At 37.6% G+C, this 26207-nt stretch overlaps 2 protein-coding genes across 5 annotated transcripts in view; both read right to left on the bottom strand.

Moving 5' to 3' along the window:
• rnf144aa (ring finger protein 144aa) overlaps positions 1 to 16534 on the bottom strand; it is a 40386-nt gene extending 23852 nt beyond the window's left edge. For 3 of the 4 annotated variants that reach the window (XM_034003389.3, XM_034921164.2, XM_034921162.2), the window contains exons 1-2: positions 16160 to 16534; positions 15820 to 15963 (exon numbers count right to left, since the gene is read on the bottom strand). The gene's annotated coding sequence lies outside the window, so the exon portion shown is untranslated. Of the gene's footprint in view, positions 1 to 687; positions 814 to 15819; positions 15964 to 16159 lie in introns of all 4 variants that reach the window. The other variant, XM_034921163.2, reaches the window with a different exon arrangement.
• A 2832-nt stretch (positions 16535 to 19366) lies between these two features.
• On the bottom strand, positions 19367 to 26207 carry rsad2 (radical S-adenosyl methionine domain containing 2). The gene is made up of 6 exons (XM_034003679.3): positions 25445 to 26207; positions 24210 to 24371; positions 23013 to 23242; positions 22326 to 22475; positions 21893 to 21925; positions 19367 to 20551 (listed from the first exon to the last, which is right to left on the bottom strand). Exons 1-6 carry the CDS (start codon positions 25752 to 25754, stop codon positions 20387 to 20389), a joined length of 1050 nt encoding a protein of 349 aa, XP_033859570.1. The 5' UTR covers positions 25755 to 26207; the 3' UTR covers positions 19367 to 20386.

Here is a 26207-nt window from a genome sequence, read left to right as displayed (position 1 = left end):
CCTGTGCAGACCCCTTTGGGTGAAGACTGGAAGTTATTAACAAGCTGACAGACCCAGAAGGAATGCTGCCCACACACACAAGCACACAAAATAATATTAATAATCTCTGGGACTTCAAATATGATACTATTGTAAAATAAGCTTACAATGTGCATTCACATGAATGTAACGGAAACAGGTCTTGATTGATCATATGTATGTTTTTTGGAGGTCAAAATATATTATTTATTAGGTTATTAATTGAATCTGAAATGTTAAATGTAGCCCACCATGTAGGACCAAGGCTAAGAATTCTACTTTGTCAGCGTTGCTGCAGAGAATACAGTATGTGCTCTGTTCCAAACCAGTCACAGCGAGTTAGGAATGTCTATTTTAACTAAGGACCCTCCTCTCATTATAAATACCTGTCAATCAACAGGCTGAATTTTCTCTAATCTCTAATATTGTGCACATGTTAGTGGGAGTGTTAAAACCTGACTAAAAGAAGAAGGTATAAATAATTAGGGGAGGAGTTTGATGAAGACACGGGGAAGCAATGTGTCTTGTGAGGAGTCGGGATGTGAGAGAGTAGTGCAATGGCGGTCTAAAGCTTTGCTGCCCTCAAGTTAAGAAGACCAAGATGCTCGAGACTAAATAAATATTTAAAATGAAAGTTACAATTAGTAAGAACTTAATAAAATCGCCAACCTGTGAATTGGCCCGTCGTCAAATCAACAGTACTGTGCTGCAATCCCTGTTCCTGTCTGGGTCGGATCCATTGCCTGAGTGAAGCAGACAGCCTTAACTCCAGTGCGCGGACTGGGTCGTGAGTAACTGTTGATACAGTTAGTGAAAATACAACGAAATAAATTGTAAACCACCACACCGAATCACTATTATTTAGTAAGACTCGAGACTGTGTAACTGTGTTATTGTTAAAAACACCGCAGTATTTTTCCTATTGTTTTGGAGAGATATTTTTCCTTTTAGTTTAAATAAGTTTTTAAAATGACAGTTTATGAAGAAAGGAGCACTAAACACTTAAAAAGTAATACTTTTTTCATTTATAATTACCTCATTACTTAAGTAGCAATGTTTGTTTTACCGACTGGAAATTGTTTTTCAATATCTTCATTGACACCATTTTGAAGGAGGAGAGTAAACGTTCTTTGAATATCCTTCACTGTGCTCATTTGTGGTCTTTGGCCACCATCTTGTGGTCAAACTTACAAGTGTCCCAGGACATGGACCCGGCGAAAGCTGTAGTAGTGGTTGGAATCACGGAAAACCAAGACATGAACACCATGGCTGCTGTCGTGGAGGACCTGAACCTGTCTGGAAGGGTCAAAGTGAGGTCATTGTTACATCAGCCATTGACCCAGGATTGCACTGCCTTAGTGGAGTGTGCAGCTTATGTAAGCAGCCTGAATGTGCCTCCAGAGGTGAAGATTGCTGACGAGGACATTCATTGGAAGTTGTTTTCTTTAAAAGCAGCTTTGCTGATAAACTGCACACTTTTCTAGTTTCTGAAGGTCGAACGGTGGTAGATGTATAGTGTGTGATAACTGCACCCTCCCCTTCGACTCCGATGCAAGAAGCTCTTATTGAAGCCATGGGCAAGGTGCTCAAGGAGACCATGAAACCTCATTATGAGACCAGTCCCTATAAAAGACTATGTCCATTCAGTGGGATTGTCCCCACCCCTGCTGGGGAGGACGACTTTGAATCTTGGCTGGACCACACAACTCAGATGTTACCAGAGTGGCAGTGTTCAGATCAGGAAAAGAGGAAACGGCTGGTTGAGAGTTTGAAACTTCCCGCAGCTGAATTGGCTAGCGCCTTGTGAGCCAGTTGCCCCAATGCCCCAGTGATGGCTTATCTGGAGATCCTTGAAAACAAGTTTGGTACTGCTGACTCCGGAAAATACCTTTATTTTAAATTTAAGGGTTTAAAGCAAAAGTCAGGGGAGAAAGTGTCTAATTTCCTCCTTCGCTTGGAGAAACTTCTTCAAAAGGTGGGGAGCCGAGGAGGAGTAGAGAAGAGTGGACTTGCACTATTGAGAGTAGAACAGCTCATTAAAGGAGTCATATATAATGTATTGGTAGCTGTCAATTTGCACCTCAAGGGAGCAGCGAAGAAACCCACCTTCTTTCCCTGACCTGCTCAAGGAAGTGAGAGAGGAAGAAGAGAGGGAGGCAGAACGGAACACATTCAAGGGGCCAATGGCTGTAACCCATCCAGTGGAAGCTACTGTTTCAGAGAAGGTCAAACCCTTGCAGCAGCAGTTAATGAAGCAATTACAAGACATGCAGATGCAGATGAACAAGGCTTTTCAGGATGCAGCAGCGGTGGTTCCTGCCCAATAGGTCCCGGACCAAAGGCCCACAGGGCAGCCCCCACCACTGCGAGATGACATTATCTGTTACAGGAGAGGTTGGTCACAAAGCTTGTGGATGCCAGAACCAGCAACCCAGAGAGAGTGTCAAGCCATGACAACCGAGAACAGAAGAAGTTGGGAAACGCCAGTGGAGGCCAGTAGGGGAGCATGCTGGACCTCTGGAGGACAGAAGCTTCCACCCCATGGAGAAAAGTACTGTTCAAGGACCATTATTAGGGCCTGAACCTCCAAAGCATGGTGAAACATCAATCCTGATTGGGACAAACACTAACACTAATGTTTACAGTTCTTGAACAACTGTGTCAACGGCTAGAAGCTGCTCAGGTGGGCAACTGTTCCCCCTCCCATGCCTTGTGTCTTGCTGCCTTCCAGAAGAGGGAGCGAGAGCATCAACAGCCATTGGATGAGCATCAACAATCATTGGGACGGTGAGATGCGTTACCAACCAGCCATTGACACTGCCTCCCCTAGCAGAGGGCCAAATTGAAGGCCTGCTGAAGATTACTGCCAAGGAGAAGCCCTGTGTTGTGTCAGTGGAGCACTCTAGGTCAAGCGAACTGCCAGGCCAAGCGTTGTTGATGAGGAGTATTTTTATTATCCCCCCTGGTAGCGACCACTGTGTGACCTTACGGGTGAAGAATGAATCCACTCCAGTTACATTAGCACCCAAAATCAAGGTAGCAGATGTTTGCTCCACACATTTTTTTTATGTTACTCAGAATAGGAAGAGAAGCAAATAAGAATGATTAATTTCTTATATGGTGCCTTAGCAATTCTAGTTTAAAAATAACCTAAATCAGGCTTAAGACTAGTATCAGTATAGTCTATTAATACAGGCATTGTTATTTTAACTCATGGAGGGACACCAGCAGGTGATCTGTTTTAACTCATGGAGGGACACCAGCAGGTTATCTTGTTTCACACTCCGAAACAAAGCATGCAAACGAGAGAAAAGCTTCTTGCTGTTATGGACAGAATAAAAACAAAATGTGACATTCATCTTAAAAAGTAAGACAATATAATCCTTGAGATGCTGTTAGCATACACAACAGAAGAACCAATAAGGCATCCAAAGTGGCTGAAGATTAAATAAAACAATAAACCGTACTGTCTGAAAACTAATGTGTGATACCGAATTGAAGTTCACCTATAAAGTACTTGTAACAGTCCAGTTGCTTGAATGGCAGTTGCCTTTCAGATGACTCCCTAGATTTGTCTTTTGTAATTACCATAACATTTCCGCTAAAGGCTGCCCAGGACAAATGTTTCTGCATCTACATTGTAAGTGCATAAATGCTTGTCTGCTTCCTGGACACTGCATGTCCTTAAAACTGCCAGTATGTCATCAGACTTTACAGTCTTCAAACAGATCACAACCATTGTAAATGTAAAGCATGTATTGAGACCATATTTGTTTATATTTAGTTCCGCAATCTAAAAACTTAATGATGGTTTCAATTCTAGCAGGAATCTTCAATTTAATGGCTGAGCGGAGCAGGGTTCAATGGTTTATTAAGACTACACACTATTTCATATTACTTTCTTGCATGCCGTCTTATTCTGCAAATTCGTTTTTAAGTGATCGGTGCAAATAAACAAAACAGAAAACACAATTCTGAAGCAAGTTGAAAAAACTTGCAAGAAACTCATAAAAAAGAAAGAACTATCAAAATCAAATTGACAGAATAAAAGTCAGAAACCTGAAATCGTCCATCCTTGATAAAAAGTAAACCAGAAAAAAGATGAGTATAGTCTTGCTTTAGAAAGCACTCCGGAAGCTTATGGCCTAGGGATTATGTAATGCCTATAAATATACACATTAGGCTAAAACCAATTTAAAACACTCACCTCAGAGATGCCACAAGGACACACTTAGTCCAAAGAGACGTTAACTGTTAATCAGAGAAATGAGATGAACCCAATACAGAGAGTTCACTTGAGTTTCTAATCCACCATATCCTTCCATCTTAGTCTTTTAGTATAAAGATACAATACCGTAAAGTAACTTGAAAAATAACAGAAAACAGCAGAGTATCAATTGTAGATACAGTAAAGTGTGTATCATTGTAAAGTCTGTATTATTAATATAGCATACAGGTTAAAACAATGTGGCAGTGAATGGTAATTGTCGCTGTCTAATTATAGAACTTAGATTTTGAAAAAGCAAATTTAAATTTATATATATATATATATATTACACACCACTAATCTTGGACTACCTTACAAGGTAATATTAGGTAGTCCAAGATTGGGGTCTGTAAAACCAGCCTAAAGTCCCATATGCCAAAAACATGGTTGCCAACACATTTTGCACACATAGAAATGCTCTGAACAGACCCATTAAGGTCCAAGTGAAGTGTATTGTTAGAATACATTTGTAAGGCCCTGTATTATTATATTAATTGAGTATAACACATCACAGTTCATATCTGCACAGCAGAGTAGAGTACAAACAATTATATTTCAACCTACAACCCTCACTTTTAGAAATGCCATGTTTTTCTTTCCCCCAAAGCATTTACTGCTTCAGACTGAGAAGATGAAATAACAGAAAAAGAGGAAACTGTTTTATGCTGTTTTAATAGAACTCAAGCAATAGAAGGCAAGATTAAGACTGACAGACAAGTGTATTTTTTGACAATCACTTGCTGTACCAGCTGTTTGGCGTTGATAAAGTTATCAAGAAATGGGTGTTTTTCTAGTAGCTTATCACCAGAGCCAGAACTTAAATTGTGTGGCTCAAAACAGTAGCAGTAGTACAATGTTACAGTGGAATAATATGATGAATTACTACTTCCAAGAGCACAGTCCTATTGGAGCACAGCTTCGATCTGGGATGGCTGCCATCTCTACTGGAAATGTATTCTGTAAAAAATATTATATTTTCATTTTCCAAGATCAATCCATTTATTAAAATTAACAATGTATTCTGAGCTTCATGAATTGTAAGATGGCCCCTCTTTCTTTAGATTCACACAAGCATTCAATGAGCTATCCTTTTTATACAGCATAAAGGGCATACATTACTAATACTAAAATGTGCTTCTGGTTATGGACTATAGTACTGAATGGATGAATGGATGGATGAATGAATGAATGAATGAATGAATAAATATATATACTGCAGAGTGGAACAAAAGCCCTGGCAGAAGGTCAATACTGACACTGGTATGCAATCACAGGCATGTGGTCTGCATCCTGGGCACACTACAGTGCGACTTCAGTGTGTCAAAAAGATGATTCCACAAGGCTACTTGTATAGGTGACATGACTAGGCTGTGCATACAGGAAGTCAGTATCAATATTTAGGTGTGTAAGGGCCCCACAGGCAAGACTACATCCATTGCACAGGCTCCAGTGCACAATGCTTCATCTATGGGCTTCAGTGTACAGCGCAATGCTAACATGCTTCCCCACCTCGCTTGTTACTGGAGGAGTCGTTCTGATTTGTACTTTTAGAGCAAAGCCGAATTTAGAATGAATCAGAATGACTCCTACAGTAACAGGCTTGTTAGTCTTTCTGATTTGCTTTGAGTAGTCAGCCAAGGCAGAGTATTAACATGACTGACATCCAACTTGCTGGCAATCCTCCAGTGCCACATACTGTACTGCACATACAGATGGCTGGACAATTCTGCTTGATCCCTGTCACAGGGGATATGGATCCCCAACGGGGTCTTGTTATTAAACGCCTGTATGCAGTTTTCTTTTTCTGACTCTGCAGTACTTATGTATTCACATCACAGATGTGATCACTTATTCCTTGCAGCTGTGGACCTGCATTGCATTATTTGTAATGTATAATTACAAATACAATACACCAAAATAACACATCTGTAATTCCCCGCATTAACTCAAGCATTTATCAAGGTATCAAGACCCTCATTGTGACTTATCATATTATAATTATTATTATTATTAGTGTTACTAATGTTGTCGCTTGTCTCTGTTGCAGGCAATATCCGGCATACTGCAGCTGAAAGTTACTTACTCTGAGCAACCTCAAGCAGTGGATCTCGATCTAAACAATCCAAATGCTTTCAACTTGCATTTTCGAAAGATAAGTTATAATGGAGCAACAGTATGCTATAAGGATTTTCTTTTCTTTTTTTTTTTTTAATGACAAAAACAGCCAATGCCATATTATTTTTTTCACTGCATCTGCTTCCTACTAAGTGATTCACTGCTTAGGGATCCAGTTTTTATGGCAAGATTGGTCAGCTGGAAATAATTTGCATTAGCCCAAACAAAACTGGCTCACACACATGAACACCATAAGAGCACCCAGGGGGACACGCATCAAGCGTTTGCGTCGACATTAAGGCCATAGCACCGAGTTTACGTCGGCCTTAAAATTGCCCCGTATGTATCGTGACATTGTTGGCAAGTTAAGGCCGTGTTAGCACCGCCAAAATGCACTCCACCGCTCATTAGCCATGCACTTTAAGGTGTGTCAAGTCTTAATTATATTCATGGACAAACTGTAGGTGGGGATCATTTGTAAATTAAGTCTGATATTAATTAAAATGAGATTTATGAAGCGGCAGAAGAGCTGTGCCAGCTCTAAAAGCATCCACAAATAAGTCTGATTTCAAATTGGTCTTATTTCGGCGCAAAGAAAGTCAGAAAGCAACCGATTGGAAAGAGCATTATGGCAGCAGTCATATAGGGGCCAAGAAAATTCACTGTAATTTTAAAAGAAATTCAAGAATGACAATAAAATAAAAACAATTAATTTCACGGAGTGTTACGAAACTGACATTTTATTTAAAAAAAAAAAATAAAAACACTTTTTCTATTTACATCATATTCTACTGATGTAAGTTGTCTAAAATGTTTTGTCATTGATAGTTCATCAAGAACATCACTCAAAAACCAAGGCTGGAACATTTTAACATTTATCCTAGCTACTGAGTCAACTCTTTAAAAATGTACATTGTAACTCGATTCGCTATTGAAACAATCTTTACAAATGTACCAAACTTCTGCTGGAAACAAGATGTTTAAAATGGTCTGTGTTGGCTGCAAAAAAAAAGTAACAAGCAGACAAAACAGATTTAAAAAAAATAAACCCTTGAATGATAAATTCAGCAACATTTGAGTTTTGTAAACCTTTAAAACGTATGTTGACACATCAATTTACAGGATTGTGTCATTTATAGCCTATTTTGCTGCCTCAAATCCCAAAATATTAAACACGGGAGAACCATTAACTGCAAACCTGAAATGACAAAACCAAAGCTTTTGTGTTTTTCTTTATACACACACTGTACAGTTCTAGTAGTATGCAGAAATGTCATTGTACAGTATGAGGAATTCACCAATCACGAAGCCGGTATTTGTTTGACGCTGTTGCCGTAGTAACCAAATGCATGGCATTGAGCCAGACCGTGTACAGCTACTGTAGCTCTGCCTCTACTTGAGAGTATGAAATCAACAGGGGAGGTGAAGAGTACAGTAATGCAAAATACTGTAAGGAAAATAAAATGCATATTCTTCATTTTAGGCAGTCAAATACACGATTTCTGTGAAATTTTGTGATATGATGAATTTTCAGGGGCATTTACAACAGAGAGTACGGGCTCCTAACCTTCCTGAACAACCAAGGAACAGAGGAAGAGAGTATTTAGGGTCTGCATTACCCTTTTTGATCTCCCTGAGGATGAAATTACAGCTCGATACCAGCTATTTCATTATGTACAATTGTTAGTATTGGTCATATAATAAACTTGGTTCATTATATCCTTTTCATTATGTGTATTTGGTTTTATCCGTCGTATAATAATAATATAATATAAAGTCAAGACACTTAGTCAACACGGGTCATTGCCTCTCCAAATGACCTACCTAGTGTTTAATTGAGGTAGCCCATTTGGAGGGGAGGTGCTATTTTTCAGAGTAGTCTGTTAATCTGTGGTACCATTAGACCATTTTGAGGGTTTCAGAACACAGGTGCTGTGGAATTTTCGCATTTAAATGTGGTAGCTTACGCTGGGCCTCATTAATTTTGGGTCAATTAATACATTTCGGGATGGGGTAAGATTTGTGCCGTGGCAGAGCTCTACTTTACACTCCGCCAATTTCGTGTTGTGTCAATACATCTTGATACGTCCCCCCCCCCCCCACGAAATGGTATACAGTTAAAATAAAATTAACGATCTACCAATCTGAAATGTCCAACTTCAGTCTACACAGAGCTTGCATAAAGAACACTTTCGTTATAACTATTATGCACATGAGTACCAATAAATGTACCTTTTATCACCACACTTTGGTTTTCCCAGATTTAGCGCAAATGTGTAATATTTTACTTCGTATTATTTATTTATTAGCATTATAGCAGCTGGGAACATGAGCTGCATTCATTCTTACGCATCCGCTAGCTAACTGAAAAACCCAAGTTGTATTTATTTAAATGGACATGTCTACTATTTGTCAGATGTTTATGTATTATTTTGAAGTATGCGTGGTGTGTGCTGAGCGCTGCTAATTTCATATCAGGGTTGCCTTGCCTTTTGCTGTTCTTGTCTCTGATTCGTCATAACCAGGTGGGTTTAGATTGTATTGTTGAGGAAGTTATGAATGCCAAATCTGCCATGTTGGCTCCAAATGCTCTATAGTTTAGTACATGTTGCAGACTCTGTGTTGGTCAGTAAAAATAATCGAACTGCACATCATTGCTAATAGCTCTCCCTCTTTCCTTGAGCAGCCTGCCTGCCTGTCAGTTTATGTGTGTGTGTGTGTGTGTGTGTGTGAATTTGAGGGCATACCAATGGGCCAATGGGTGATGAGTGAGTGGAGTCAGCATCCATCAAAAGGAATGCTGTGCGCCAATTGAGGAGAGTTGAGTTGGGAGTAGAGAGAGAGAGAGAGAGAGAGAGAGAGAGAGAGAGAGAGAGAGAGAGAGAGAGAGAGAGAGAGAGAGAGAGAGAGAGAGAGAGAGAGAGAGAGAGAGAGAGAGAGAGAGAGAGAGAGAGAGAGAGAGAGAGAGAGAAGAAAAGTGTGAAAAGATCCATTGACCAAAAGACACTCCTGGACAGCTGGGGCTTTTTATATGAAGCTGGTCACGTGTAGTCTCAGACATTATCATACGCATTGAATTGTTGCTCGCACTAAATTAAGTGCTCGCTACGGCATGTAAATGAGCCAAATAGTGTCACATAAATGAATGTGTTCTGTTAGTAAATGTGGCAGTAAATTTTGATTTATAGCGTATGTTGGGATCACTACTGTATGTGCACTCTAACTCTAAATGTAGTGCCCTTTAGTAAATGAGGCCCCTTAACCACTATGTGGACACTGAAAATAAGGAATTCCCTGTAAAATTAATTATAGAAAATTGTAGGTGCTTCTTGTGACAACAAAGGTTATTCTGTCCCATGCAAGAACATCTTCCAGATGATTTCTTATCTACAGTATAAAGTTAGTGGGTAAATCCCTCAGTACTGTATCTCTGGATAGAGGAGAACTACGAGAGATCTTATCTCCATTACATTTTTTAATTATTATTTTTAAGATGTTGCTACTATCGCATTATTTTCCCATGCAGCTAAACACATGTATCTTCATCCTGACCAGAAGGACCACACCTGCTCCTGTATTCAGTCCTGGACCTCTCTCAAGCAGAGGCTCTCCAATACTGTGTGTGCTGAATCCTACAGTCCACATTGTCAACCTTGCACATACTGTAAATCACCTTAATAACTGTACCGAAACACAGTGGTCTTTCCTGATGACGACAAATACACAAATTAATAAAAGCTTGCTTCTCAAATGAGGCACAATGACTTTCATGGTCATCATCAGCTCACCTATATGATCAATAAGGAGTTGTTTTCAGCTTTACCTTTTTGAAGAAGACTTTTAGTCTAAATGTTTGTCAGAGAGATGTGTTACGTGTTTTTGACACAGAACAATGAGACGTTGTGGTTAAATTACTGTCAAGAAGCACCTACTGAAACATATTCTTCCTTTATCACAAGGAGGTACAGCAGCCTACCGGCACCATTGCAGAGATAGGCAGATATCCAAATGTGCATTTGCACATATATTTCTCATTGACAGATGCATAAAGAGACCTGAAGCAGAATTTTCCTCCATCTGTGGGCACTCAGTACTGCTCTACTTCTTTGGATATTTCCCACAAAGCTCAACGGGATACAGCTAGTTAAAGGCACAGCACTGAGACTAGTGTTCATAACACAAACTAAAAGTACATCATCCTGACTAGAGTTAGGGTCAATTCCTGTTTTTCAATTTCAATTTGTTTTTAAAATCAATTCACAATTTAAATTCCTATTTTAGAGACATAATAATTGTTGCAATTGTTCAACTGCTTTCATTTAAAGCCAATGTAATTGACTAACACTAACTTAAGTAATCTGTTGCCACTGTGAGAAGCTCATTTTAACACAATACTGCTAATTGTGTTGGAATTGATTTGGAGGGAATTGCAATAGGTAACTGGAATGGGAAAACAGGAACTGCCCCCAACCCTGATTGTGACTTTAATCAAAGGAATTGTATTAACTGTATTAAGAGGGGATATTGTATGGTACATATTTTAGTAAAAAAACGATTAACACCAAAGTGTGTGGTCTCTCACTGATAAAGACAGACGTTAAAACAAAGTGGCAGTGACTGTTATGGCTAACGTTAACCGGAAGATGGCAGAAATGTAGGATTGTCTCTAACTTCTTATCATGGCATTATTATTAGTTTCACTGGTGCACTTCTCCTCACACAATATTGCTGCTAATGTATAAAATATACCATGGAGTTCATCCAGTCATTATGGGACTATAAAGGTACATTTCATGATCTAGTCAATGTTAAAAACAACACGTCTTCATGTCAAAACAAATTGGCTTGATTCTCATTTTCTGATACATGACGTCTGCAAAGTTAATTGCAAGCTATTAAAATGCACCTCAACTAACACGCTTAATTGCTCCCCACCAGCTTCATTGTTTTCAATTAATTAATCAAACGTGATGCACTTACAGGCTGTCAACCCACAGAGAGACTTTCTGGTGTGTGGCTGCAGGTCACCACTCAGAGTTCTTCTCTTCTTCACTGGTGACTTCCGACATAAAACGCAAAACCAATCAATATTCCTTTGGTTCACTGCTGTTAGACAATTTTTACAGGAAACAAACAAGAATCCAATCAGGCAGCAGTATTCCCAGGTGACATCAGGTCAGTAAACAAGCTTGTATAGTCTAACGAGCAGAAACAGTCTCACCACATGAGCTCACGGAAGCAATGACAGTGTTGGTGTGGCCAGCATGAGATGATGCATACTTGCTTTGTGTTTCATACAGTATATTTCAACACATGGCTGCTAAAATACTTTTCAGATTCTTGAATGTCACTGTTTTCTATTCAAAGTTTTATAACAGACCGCTAGAGCAGCTAGAGGAAGTTTTGGACAGCTTTATAAACTACCATTGCCAGTTCCACAGAAACATTTGCCTAATGACAGAAAACAGAGGTGTAAAGGTTGTCGCTTTGAGCCCCAAACTTACAGATTTGTATATTCAGCTCAAATGGATGGATTGTCTGTTCTAGTGCAGAAAGTAACAGTTGTTGCTTGGATAATGTACAGAATAATACAAAACAATGGACAATCCCCTGATTGTTTGAACGGGTATATGAAGTCTGTTTCATTGCAGTCTGTGTAGTTAATGGATTGTGCCCGGGACTGCTTCCCACAGCTTTGGCCCCACGGCTCTTGGATCTGGAGAACGGGCGCAGTTACTATACTGTGTGTAATGAAAGCCCCTTGTGTAATGAGATCACTAGTAAACAAACACCAACAGCCCAGCCCATAAGCCTGCATTGACTCCTGAAATGGATAATTTTATTATTAGTATATTATCAAATATATCTCTTTTCTGCTTAAGGATCAGATTATTGTATTTTGCAAACAATTACCACACATCCTGTCAGCAGAACAACTTTCATTATGAAAACAATGAAACATTATTTTATAGTCCTACTAGATAAACAGATTGGGACAACAGAATGTGCTGTGTGAATACATAAATAAAAACAAATACTACGACTAGTGACACGGTGGCCTTTGTTGACCAGTGAGGTCTAAATGGCGTGCTCTGTACCATCCATTTTGGATCTGTTTTACAACTGAACATTTAATTTACAGTCCTGACATCATTTCCTAGGTCTTTCCTTTCCTATATGAAAGTTGCACACATTACGGGTAGTCAAAGCACATCCGAATGAAGAAAAAATTCTCCCAAATGACCCTGATAAAGCAGTGTTCCCCAAACCGGGGGATCAATTCATTTACATGAACACTGCTGTTAAATGCTTGGGGTTATTTTAAATGTAACATTGATGTGTCTGTGGCGTGCGCTAACGCAGTATGTACCATTATACAACAAAAGGCAAAATTGGCAATTATTAATGCACTTTATAATTCTAACATCATTTTTGTTATTTAAAAAAATAATAATAAATGCAGGATTTCTGCCAATGTATGTTTTCTCCATAGATGTTCTTGATATATTTTCTTCCCCTTACATAAATAAAATAAACCATTCCAGTCCTGCTTACCTTTCCAGGCAGTGTAAGGCTGCGTACACTAACAATGGAACGGCTTGTTAAACGTCTGAGACATGACACTGACCATAATGAAAGCAGTAGCACTTCTGCTGCTCCAAACAAACAGCCTCTCTCAGCAAAGGTATCAACATCCTTAATCAGGATGCATAATGTCAGGGGGAGTCTTGAGCCATGAAAGTCCAGGAACCCCTGGGTCACGTGAAAGAATGCAGTCGACTGCATGAATTCAGCACTGAAGACTGCAAAAGGCCTTCCACAATTTTTGTTTAGCAGTAAAAATGACACGTTTAACATAAGTGAATCTTTAATTTAGAAGAGAAGAGCTGTGCAAAGTGATGGTAATACATATTAGGTAAGATTTAGAGGAAGTATTTTGTTAGCTCTATGTGTTTTAAGAACACTGTAGCTGACATCATTATATCCAATGTATATGTCTGTACTGTATAAATACATACTTTCCACTCAGTAATACACAAAGTATTGCACAAACATTATAAGTCATGTTACTGAAAACATACTCCATAGAGCAGTTCTGCAGTCTTGCAATGCTTCATCGTGGTCTCTAGCCAGTTGTTTCCTAAAATATGCAAACTCACAACAAACACACAATATACATTATAAATAAATAATAACTTTTTTTTTTTCAATACTACATCAATTGAGGCCATTGGGTTTAGATTTCAAAATCATGTATCATTTCCAAATACAGAAATCAGCAGTGGTGACCCTGAGAGACAGGGGTGTGCATGTATAAAAAGTACTCAAGACTGAAGCAAACAGAGCCATCAATATCTCAAACAACAATCACAAAAGAGCTTGAAGATGTAATTCATAACATAAACAGCCGGAAGTAGCAGGAGCGTGACTATTTGGCAGTTAACAAGTCTGCTTTCAGATAAATTAGCCCACAGAGAATACTAAACCATATTAGCATTAAACTGAACACCCTTGAGTCACACAGTAGCCTTAAGGCACTACCCTCCCACTGTAGCCAATACTCTAAGGGTCAAGCTGACTACTGTTTTGTCCCTATCATAATCCCTGGTATAGATCTCCGACCCCTGCTACACATTCCAACCAGTGGCAGGACAGACCTGCACAGCCTACTATGAGCTGGGGAACTGGATGTGGTGATGATCATAAAAGAGGATATAAGGTCCATCTAAGCAATATGAACTCAACTCTAAAGGGAACTAAATCCTCCTACTTTGAACACTCTGTAAAATTATTAGAAATAGTATGTTAACTTACTGCATTCAATCACTACTTCAATGTTTTAAAACTACTACGGTTTTAGATTAATTATTATTATTATTATTATTATTATTATTATTATTATTATTATTATTTATTTCTTAGCAGACGCCCTTATCCAGGGCGACTTACAATTGTTACAAGATATCACATTATACATTATACAGATATCACATACAATTTTACTTACAATTACCCATTTATACAGTTGGGTTTTTACTGGAGCAATCTAGGTAAAGTACCTTGCTCAAGGGTACAACAGCAGTGTCCCCCACTGGGGATTAAACCCACAACCCTCCGGTCAAGAGTCCAGAGCCCTAACCACTACTCCACACTGCTGCCCTGGGCAGGGTTTGAAAACATGCTTTACTTTAGAAATGACAACTCGATCCCTAAGAAATCTCTACTTCACTTTAACCCGTCGACAGAATTTGAGACAGCCATTCATATTTAACACTGAATAACAATATCTTAGTCAAGTCTATAAGGAAAACTGTGTTGAGATATACAAAATATGCCACATTTTATCAGCCTATGTGAGTAAAGCGTAATGATTTTCAGCCCCCCCCCCCCCCCTCCCCCTTTAATAAATGGGACTCAAGACACTTTTGTGTACACTTACACTTAGTATAACAAATGGTTGGACTTTAAGGGTACAAAAAAATAATAACAACAATAACAATAATAATAATAATAATAATAATAATAATAATAATAATAATAATAATTTTTCAGAAAGTTCTGACAAACATATTGTGAAAATGCTTGTATCACAATAAATTTTTAAAACAACGGTCTTTCATATATTAAAAAACAAAAAAAATGTATTTAAGACATTTAAACATTGTTACTAAGCAGTAGCCCAGTCCAATGTAATCAAAATTATTGTAAACCTGCAGTACAAATGTTTGGAGCAAATTGTATTGAATAGTACAGCATAACGCTGCTTAATCGTGTTTTCAGCAATAGCACAAGTGAGATGAGGACTGGCACTTCTGGGACTGAGAAGAGCCACATTCTCATGTCATGCAAACTTTCTAGATTCACATTCATACTTCATGATGCAAATAAACAAACCCAATAAAATTAAAATAATACATTCACGGTGATTGGTTTTGATGTTATGTCAAAACGAACAACCGTAAATATTGTTTCATAAAAAGACAGTCACCAAGACCAATTCCTGTTTTAACACATAGGCGCATACATGATTGTTGCCTCCATAACACCAATCGCGTTGTACGAGCGTCATTATAACCATCTGCCTGTATGCTTTCTGACAACTACATGCAGAACAATCATTGAAAATTGAAACAGAAATGTTCCTCTTGCTGGTTTAACTGCCAACTATATAAACTGCACCTGCCCAAAGCAGCAAGATAACAACAGCATGCACCGTGGTCAGCTCGTTATATAAACCCACTCCTATCATGTCGAATTGCCTGAAAACCACACTGTCCTCTACATTCTTCACACTGCTTTGTTGTTTCTAAACACAGAAGCGGTACGAAGTTTAAATGCAATGCACACAGTGAGTGGAAGGTTGCAATGCAGTTTCTTATTATACGCCAGCATTTACCAAAATGAAAAACTGGTCTTACCTCCTTTATTTATTTCCGTTGCTCTTTCTTAATCAGTTCAGAATCCTTATGCCTGTTGATGATGCTTTAGCGCTTTGCCGAGATTGCCTTCTCAATCTGATTAAACGTGTAAATGATGATAGCAACAACGCCTACAATGTACCCCTAAACAAATACAAAAGTAACACAGTGTTGTAAAGTGACATCCTTCTCATATCTATCACTTCCACATCCAGGAGGGAGGCTGAAAGGATTAGCCTGTGGAGGGGGAATACAAAATAAAAACACTGTACAACACATTCAGAAACTCTTTTTTTTTTTTTTTAATTATATAAATATTGTCCTTTATGTTATAACTCACCGTTTCCATTTACAAAGCTAAAGGACTAAAGAACATGTCCGGTTTACCCTGGGCGACGTCCATGTGTTATATAACTTATCTGTCACAATTTTACCATGCCACAATACTGGATTAAAAATGCTAACTGTGGTGATGCAGCCGCTGCTTGAGCAACAAATGATTTTGCTACAACACTAAAAGCAGCTGATGAAAACAGCTGCTAGATATACCTAGAAAAACGCCATTAGTGTGCGTGTTTGCTTGTAATTCAACAGAGCAGCTGTAGGAGTGAGAGAGAAGTCGAGCACAGCGCCCCTTGTAGGACGAATAACTACATTGTCAAGTGCTCTGGTTTCAGTACAACTGATGCAGAACTAATCGCTTAACAGGGAGTGGCAAGGCTTTAGGTCTGTAATTGGCACGCCTTATGATGACCTGGATTTAAATTACGACCCCTGTGTGCCCCCCTATTAAAACCACATTATGTGTTTGCTTTAAAAATGACTTTTAAAAAGCCATAACAAACGAACATTTACCACTATTGTGAAACTGATTATAATATGTATGCCAAAAATATTTCGCATGTGTTGTTTACATGCCGTAAATACTTATAGGTTGCATAGCACCCTTACAGTATTGGCACACTCTGTTAACGTCTATATTATGCCCCCTGAGAAGCCGGAAATGAATGCTTGTTGTTGTGTTTTAACACATTGAAGCATCGAGGTTGTCAGTCCACAGCCTGGACTATCTGCAGTTCTGAATGGAAGCAAGTATTTCTAGAGATGAAGAGGGCGGTGATAAGAAACCAAATAGCTGAAACTCGTCTACTGAAAAGTAAAATATATCCCGCAGCCTCTAGTGCAAAAAGCTCGTACTGTACCGATGACACGCTGTCTAAGTCATATTATGCATTTATTTATTTATTTATTGTTTGATTGATAACGACTGATACATGAACCTAAGCATGTTACCCTTTTATGGGTTTATTTAAACAGTGGAGGATCTGTGTGTGTGTGTGTGTGTGTGTGTGTATATATATATATATATATATATATATATATATATATATATATATATATATATATATATATTGATTTAGCAATTACATGGACCTTAATGCTCTACAAGGAGTGTTAATCAGCCATCCAAACATATTTATACAGAGACAGTCAGGTGAACACAGTTGCTCACAGGAAAAGACTGAGAAAGTTGATGTAAGAGTAATATGGTTCAGAATTAAAAAAAAAAAAAAAAAAAGAGGAAGAAATCAACAACACACAAACACCACTGCTATGGGTCATTTTTTACATTTTGACTGATTGAGGCAATTGTCTTTGTTGAAAAGGAAAATAACCTTTTTTGTATGAAATATTTATTTGGTTACTAAACAAAAAATATGCAAACCTTCGCTCAAATATATTACTTTGAACAGCCTGTTGTATCTTTGCCACTTTGAGCATCTCGTCACACCACCTTATTAACATCAGAAAAAGAGGTGTGCAATAAAGCAGTATTACCATTTATATTTTCATAAAACTGTCTTGCCCTTGTAATACCTTAGGTGGGATTTCTTTCAAATGTCATTTCCACACCACTTCTAATTACTGGATTTCTTACTTTCTTACTTTGTTTACCATGAGTCTTCAGAAGAAACCATGATTGGAAAATGACCTTAGTTAGTAAGCGTGGTTAATAATCACCTAAGCAGAGCAGCCATAGAGAAGTATAGAAAACACAGATATATAGGATATTACATAGATAAGACATGACATGTTATTAAAATACGGTCTGCTGTATATTATTAAAGCAGATTCTGCTGTCAAAATGCTTTAGGTCTGAACATTCTCTCAACTGTCTACCAAAGGTAGAAAAGGGCTGTAATATAATTGAATTAGTCAAGTATAAAACAGAGTATATTGAATTCCTTGGAGAGCATCTGCAACTGTTAAGAAACCATGAGATTCCATGCATCCATTATAACATAATAATGATCAACTACTTAGAATTCTCAAGGGAAGATACATTCCCCAGTTATGTACCGGGAGGCATAGTGCTGACCTAGAAAGCTTGTTGTAGACAATCCGCTCAAGAATTTAGTACCGTACTGTAGATCAGAAGAACCTTATACTTAAAGAAAAAGTAGTTTCCAAAAGCATTTTCTTCTTCTTCTAAATATATATATATATATATATATATATATATATATATATATATATATATATATATATATTTAGAACGTCCGCTTACCATTTTAGAACGTTTGTTATCATTCTGAAGGGTTAATTCAGAGCTATGAGTTCTGCCATAGATGTATGTAACATACAGTAGACTTAATGAGGCAGCACCATCTAGTGATCTGCCACTTTGGAGGACGTTTCCTTTTGTTTTGCTGCCTTTTGCTAACAGAAGAGACACTTTGACTGACATACATTACATACAGTATGTTTATGCCAGGTAACTAAAGCTGACTTGCAGCTCCTGAACTTGTAGTCAAAGTCCCTTAACATACTTTTAAAATTAAAGTTATCTGAAGCTGCTTACTGTTTAGCTCATGAAGAATGGATAGCAAATACACAGTCTGGACAAAAACTAGAAACACTTGCAAAACGTAACACAAACTTGAATGTCTGAATTTTATATATGAGAATACTGTGGGACTGCCTCACTTACTTCTACAGGGATTCAAAATAGGTTTCTCTTCCATGAAACCTTAGTAATGAATTGATTTATGCTGCAATAAACCCAATGTGATTACTTGCACTGAATTATCATTTTTAAACTGACTCAATGTATCCCTGAAACTATAACTAGGGGGTAAATCTAGTGAAATCCCCTTGCACACTTAGTGTGCCTTCTATCTGACACACTTTGGTATAAGCTTGATAGTCAGTTCTACCGAACATGTACATTGTCAGTCTGAATAAATCAGAGATGGTTATCCTTCAGCAATTGTGCATCATGTATCCCTAGCTGCCTATGGTCTATGGCCTAGGCCTACCCTCTAATGGCAGTTTTATTGGCTGGTTTTTCAGTAGTTCTTCCCAACCACTGAGTTGAGAAAATCGTCTAAAAGTCACAGAATTTTCAAAAATGATTTCACTCATAAATCGCAAAGTGGTCCTAAAACTCCTAACTACCATCAAATAAAGTGTAGAGAATGAACACTTATTAGCAGAATAGCAGCAAAAAAACAAACAAAAACTTACAAATACTGATGACTGATTTTTTGTATTTTATTTGTATTTTATTTAAGACTAATACAAAATACTTCTTAATACTTATTGATAACCATAAAACACTACAACAAAACATTTATATATTATTAAATATTTACTTTGTACAATTACAGGTGAAATAGAATACATTAAAATACAGTAAAATGAAAACAGAACACTTTTTTTCCTTATATACAGTACTGGCATAATCAGTCATACATGAACACTTAATCATAAAACATACAGCAGTATAAAAACAAACCAATATATTGTTATAACATATAAAGACATTACTAAAGACTTGTTGAAATGCTTGTCTAGTGGTATGTTTTCATCTGAACTTGAAACCAGTCTGTAAAATCTTATTCCAGTATCAAACTGGGGATGCTGCCAGTTCCATCTGCAGCCAGATGTTACACAAAAGTCAAAGATCATCTATATCTATAACTATATCTATATCTTTTCATCAAACACGCTGAAGTGAATGGCATTCTCCACTCCCACATTGAGAATGAACTTGGATGGATCCTTCCTGCCCTCTCTGAAATCCAGAAATTCACCAACCACAATACACCCCATTACAAATTATGCCATTATATATAAAATACTTATATTTAATTTACTGTATGTTATTGTACACATTACACCTGATATAATCAGATTTATTAAGGTTTGTACTTTCAACCTTTCTTATTATACAAAAATAAAGAAGATATATTTTGTATATACACAAATGAATGGGACAACCTGTGAGTCCAATCTAGACATGGTCACATTTTCTGTATAATTATCCACTATGGGATTCAAATGTGCTTCTAGAAACAGATGAAAACAACTGTAACAATCAACTGTCAGCCACAGCTCATGAGGCAAGGAATGTTTTTATTAATAAATAATTATTGATATTAACAACTCATTTCTTAACCTCAACATAAAACATACATTCGTGGATGGAAAACACAGTCTGCATAGAAACCCCTGCACACTGTCAATATAAACCCTATGCTGGAACGGTTAGTCTAGTGGTAGATCACCATTCAAGGCGCATATCTGCTTTGCTCCAAACGTATTTTCCTCCTCTTTTTAGAAACATCTTTTCATCGAACCCGCTGAACTGTATGGCATTTTCCACTCCCACATCGAGAATGGACTTGGATGGATCCTTCCTGCCCTCTCTGCAATCCAGAAATCGCATCTGTAAACACACACAAAGCATGTGCATGATGAGTGAAGGTAGCGCACTCAGCTGACAGGTTTCAGTTTATACAGTACCGCACACAGCCAAAGTGTAGAGAAATAAACTTACTGTAATAACTTTTCTACCTTCCTCAAGATCACTATGATTCTGATCTTGTTTACTTGTCTTTCATAGATACAGGTGCAGTGTAATAATAATAATAATAATAATAATAATAATAATATAATATCTTTTTTTTTATATAGTGCCTTTCATAGTGGACCACAATCACAAAGCGCTTTACAGAGGTAGGCTGTGAACTGTGCATTATATGCAGAGTCACTTACAATAGGACATTGATTTAACATCTCATCTGCAGGATGGAGCACAAGGAGGTTAAGTGACTTGCTCAGGGTCACATACAGTGATTCAGTCAGTGGCAGAGGTGGGATTTGAACCGGTGACCTTCTGGTGACAAGCCCTGGACTTTAACCACTAAACCACACGGTGCAAAACAGTGTGGTGCAAAAAAATGAGATAAATCTTTAACAAAACCTTAAAAAGTCTCCAATTTCATAATGAAAGATTGTTAATAACGCCTTTAAAGCATATATATATATATATATATATATATATATATATATATATATATATATATATATATATATACATAATTTGAAATTGCCACTTATTTTTTTTATTTTCTCCCTAATTTGATGTGTCCAATTATTTTTATTTCAACCTGGCTCACTGCTGCCACCCCTGCGCTGACTCGGGAGGGACGAAGACAGACACACGCGTCCTCTGAAATGTGTGCCGTCAGCCGTCCGCTTCTTTTCACTCTGCGGGCACGCCATGCAGCCACCCCAGAGCCACAGCGTCGGAGGACCACGCAGCTCTGGGTAGCTTACAGGCAGGCCCCAGGCGTCCAGCCAGTCTACAGGGGTTGCTGGTGTGCGGTGAGCCGAGGACACCCTGTGGAATAGCCTGGACCCGAACCAGTGACCTCCAGGCTATAGGGCGCATCCTGCACTCCACGTGGAGTGCCTTTACCAGATGCGCCACTCGGGAGCCCCCCTCTTTAAAGTATTTTTAATTTCAAATGTATATTCCCTGCTATAATTGCATATTAAATATGTGAATCTGTGCCTGCCTGAAATAGTTACAGCTATTTGCATGTTCCGACTGCAGGTATCTGGCATTGTGTGTACCATGATCTCTCACAATGCACATGCAATGTTCAGTCCTTTAGATGACCTGCTATGCAACTTTCTTGTTAGTCACAGATTAATTCTATCCTCAGTTAATTAACATCAATAGGAAGGCTATTATAAAGTATTATTATAAATCAACACTTACATATTCATCCAGGATAAGGTAAGAATCCCTCATCTGCAAAAAAAATAAAAATAAAGAACAGCAAGTTTCAGATTTGTCACTAGATCCTTATTATTCAGAATTTGGATTCCGTTATGTCAAGCGTACACCCTGTAGTACTGTAATTTACTTGCTAAAAGACTGAAACAGAACACCATGATAAGGTTAGCTGCATGTGCAAAAATAAATACCCCGTCTCTGTAATACCATAGTAAAAAAGCATAACAACTTGTTGTACATAGTGAATTACAGATAAATAAAAAAACAAGCGTTAAAGCAATTGGATTTACAGGATAAGTTTAGCAAAAGCACACTAAATTACAAAATGAGTACATATTCATGCAAATCCAAAATACTACTCAATGAGTCATTACATATAGTAATCCTTAATAGTTATGTGTGTGTTTCCCAGTACCTTCTGATTGGATTCTGGAACTAAACATGTGATTTCACTGTGTCGATCCAAGAAGTCTTGAAATTCTTCATCACTGATCACAAACTTTTCAGCCTCTCTCAGGGCATGCTCTCCAGCATTTTCCCCATCAATAACCAGACACTGAAATACCTATTGGGAGAAACAACAGACATATGTTTTGAAAATCTATGTTAATATAACAAAATGACAAACAAGCAACATGTGTGTGTTGAACCCTGTTCTACTTAGTTATTTGCTTCTGATGTAGTTTTATCAAATGAACAGGTGTTTTATTTAGTAGTAGCAGTGACTATTACTAATTAGCTGCAGTAGCTTTTGCCCTTACCTCACTATTACTGCATACAGTACATTTCTAATGCGTTTCTTAACTTTTAAACTCTATTTTTACTTATTTGCTAGACAGTGTCCCCTTTCATCTGTCCTGCAGTTTCATTACAGCAGTACATTCAAATGTATTATCAATTCAGAGATAAATCAGGGGAGATGGAAAACAGATCCTAGGTTTTTGTTTATGGTATTTGATGTAGTTTTTTTAACAAAGATATACTACTGTTTATAGATAAATAATCCAGGTTGATATAAACCTGGTTGATAAAGATGCTCTTATTGCACTATCGGGTATGAAATGATTTCATGTATACATTATTTGAAAAATCAATGACTTGCCTTCCAGCGCACAGGATTAAGTTCCCGGATCTGGTCTCTCATATCCTCCTTGACATTAAAGGTGTTAATAACAGAGTTGACTTTAAAAGCCACTCTGTACTCACTGCACCAGCTCCTGACTCTGTGCAGATTATCCAGGTGGCTCTTCTTCCCCTGCCTTCGGCCGATCAAGGCATTGGTTTCCTCTTGAAAACTATCACAGGACACTGCCAAAATGTCCAGGTACTCCCCTGCAGGAGACAGGTACATGGGAGAATCAGCTTTTTGTGTTTTTCAAATATCTATTAACCTGGCTCCATAGAACAACTTATTAGACTGTAGTATCCAGGTTATTGTGAATACAAGGATACACACACAGGTATTCAGGCAAATGATAACACTTATTACAGTGAGGTATTAGGGACTTTATCTAGTCCAGTGCAGATATTTACATAAGCCAACATACAGTACACACTGTACTAGTGTAAATAAAATAGTAACTTCAGATCAACTGTCTTAACAATTTACATTTCATAACCATGCCCACGTCAAAGCTGCTACTCCAGGGAAGGGCCTTAACTCTTAAAGGTACAGATACTAATACAATATAGAGTACTTGTCTGACGGACAACATAACTTAGTGAAGGGTTCCTACACTGCAAAGTACACAGTCAGATTCACATTCCACTTTGCTGCCACCTACAGTCCCAAATTAGTACTTCAGCCACCAATTGTCTTCAATGGGGAAACTTGGGAACACCTTTATATAAAACTGTTTAATACACAGGGTCTGTACCAATTGAAAAGATAGCTTTTTTCTGGTTGCTTTTTTGCTTAAACTTAAAATAGTCAGGTGTCCATCAGTCTTAAAATGTTTAGCTATGGAAGATGTGGCAGTGTTGATTCTAATATTTCTTAAATGTTCCCCAAAAAGATCAGCCAATGTGCAGGATTGTGAGGTGCAAATAAAGTGTTCAATTTATTTCATAACTTGCGTTAATCAAAATATTATCCATTTAAGACCAATGGAGAAATACTCGTGGAAGCAAGGTAGTTAGGGTTCTCCAAACAAGCTCAGAGCCAAGTAAAGGCAAATGTAGAGACAATGGTAATAAGACACCATTGGAACAGAACTCAAAACTGTAGCAATAGAACAGGAACAAACCATGGGCACTCTATGTAGTACAGAGCAAGTGTACACAGTGCATCTAAACATACCATATTTCTGGAACCACTTCTCAGTTATCAGGCTTCCATTGCTCACAATGCTGACACTTGGTAACCGCAGTTCCTGCTTGCAGAACTGCACCAACTTCCCCAAAAAGTCGCCCCGCTGATGCAAAAATGGTTCCCCTCCAGAAAAGTTGATCTTCTCCATGCCTACAAAAACATAAGGAAAAAAGATGACATTCCCCTGGTTATCAAATAGCAATACGCATTTCTCTCTCTATCCAGAATGCACTTTCTTAAAGACACAAGTACATTGACACAGCCAAATCAGGGTTGTTTTTCAGTCTGTATAACCCAAGTACTTTTACAACAGGAATCAATTATCATACCGGCCAAAGGTGAGCTGCTGTAATTACTCTTCACAGGACTTAAATAATCAGGAAAACTAAACCGAAAATTAAATATCAATTATAAAGAAGTAATGTAGATTTTCTAACATTAACAAATAGAATTTAATATCAGCTGTAATTAGGCTACATACTGCTTGGGAAACACACATTGAAATAGTAACTTTTTTCTAGACCTGTTTAAACAAGAACTTTTACAACATTTTTTTTTTTATTTATTTTATTTTTCAGGTAAGTATTTAAATATTTGGGCACATTTGTTGTATAATCATTTTGAATGGACAATGCATTTTTGTTCTGCTTTAATAAGCATTGTGTTTAATCGTAACATATCTTGAAATACCGTTTGTATGGGGCGGGGCACAGAGGGATAATTCCTTAAAGCGACAGTAACCTAATGTACATAGAAAACTTTGACAGTGATGCGGTGAGAGCGTTTCTTTTGTCAAAAGGTGAGGGGTCTAGTTTGTATGTACCCAAGGTGGAAAGGAAAACGTTTCCATAAGGCAGCTAAGACAGCGTGAATACAGTTGCACACAGTATAGTATACAATATGTTGCCAGTAAGGACACAACACATTATGAATAGAGTCAAATAATCTATTAAGTACCCAAATAATTTATATCTTAGTCACACACTTTAAACAAACACAGCAGTTTTTTAAAAAGTTTGTTTTAAGTATTTTGCCAATCAAATAGAATATAAAAGCCTGCATGTCGATTCATACGACTACTACTACTACTACTATTATTATTATTAATAATAATAATAATAATAATAATAATAATAATAATAATAATAATAATAATAATAATAATAATAATAGTTACCTAATTTGAATTAAGATAATAAAATAGGAGTACTGTACTAACTTACCTGAGTCTTTTAACATCCGCAAACCTGTCTTGGCTTCTTCTATCGGTAGCACAAACGATGTTTTGGCAGTGTGGAAACAGAAACCACACGTATAGTTGCACTGGCGAGTAAAATGGTAATTTACACTGGTTGGAGTTGGAGTGGTGGGGGTCTCTCCTGCACCATTCTCCTCTGACTTAACGATTCTCCTGTAATATACCAGTGTTGTTATTCCAAGCCAAGTGCAAAGTTTAGCTAGCCCACCTTCAAAGATACAGCAAAGTCTGCCCACGCAAAATTGCAGGAGTACCTTTATTTCTGTGGAAAACATTTTTTCTCTGTTAGTACTGTAAGCTCGTTTGTTTTCTACTGCAAGTGGCAGAGGGTGTGTTATTTTATACCCTCTGATCAGGTGACGTTTCTAAAAACGAGTTGCTATAAAACATGAGCAACCGCGCGCTGAAAACGAAACCGAATATGATAACATTTATCGAAAATATCTTGTTTACTTTACACTCCAGTGATGTTCTGAAACCAATGTATGTTAACACATACAGTAACAGAAGAACACGGCTTTGCTCTTCATGTATTTAGAAATCTATATAATTCGTTATGCTGATGAATGCTTTCTAGGAAAAGTAATTTTGTGATAAATAATAATAATACATACTTTTGAAGGAAGTTTAATGTTTGACGACTTGAACATAAGAAAATGTTGGAATGTGTTTTGGGTATAACAAGGAAACCGAAACGTCTGGCATTTTACTAAAAAAAACAGAAACTC

This window comes from Acipenser ruthenus, chromosome 5, assembly GCF_902713425.1.
Source record: "Acipenser ruthenus chromosome 5, fAciRut3.2 maternal haplotype, whole genome shotgun sequence".
Taxonomy (NCBI): Eukaryota; Metazoa; Chordata; class Actinopteri; order Acipenseriformes; family Acipenseridae; genus Acipenser; species Acipenser ruthenus.
The sequence above is the reverse complement of the archived record's forward strand: the minus strand, read 5'-3'. Positions and strand labels throughout refer to the sequence as shown.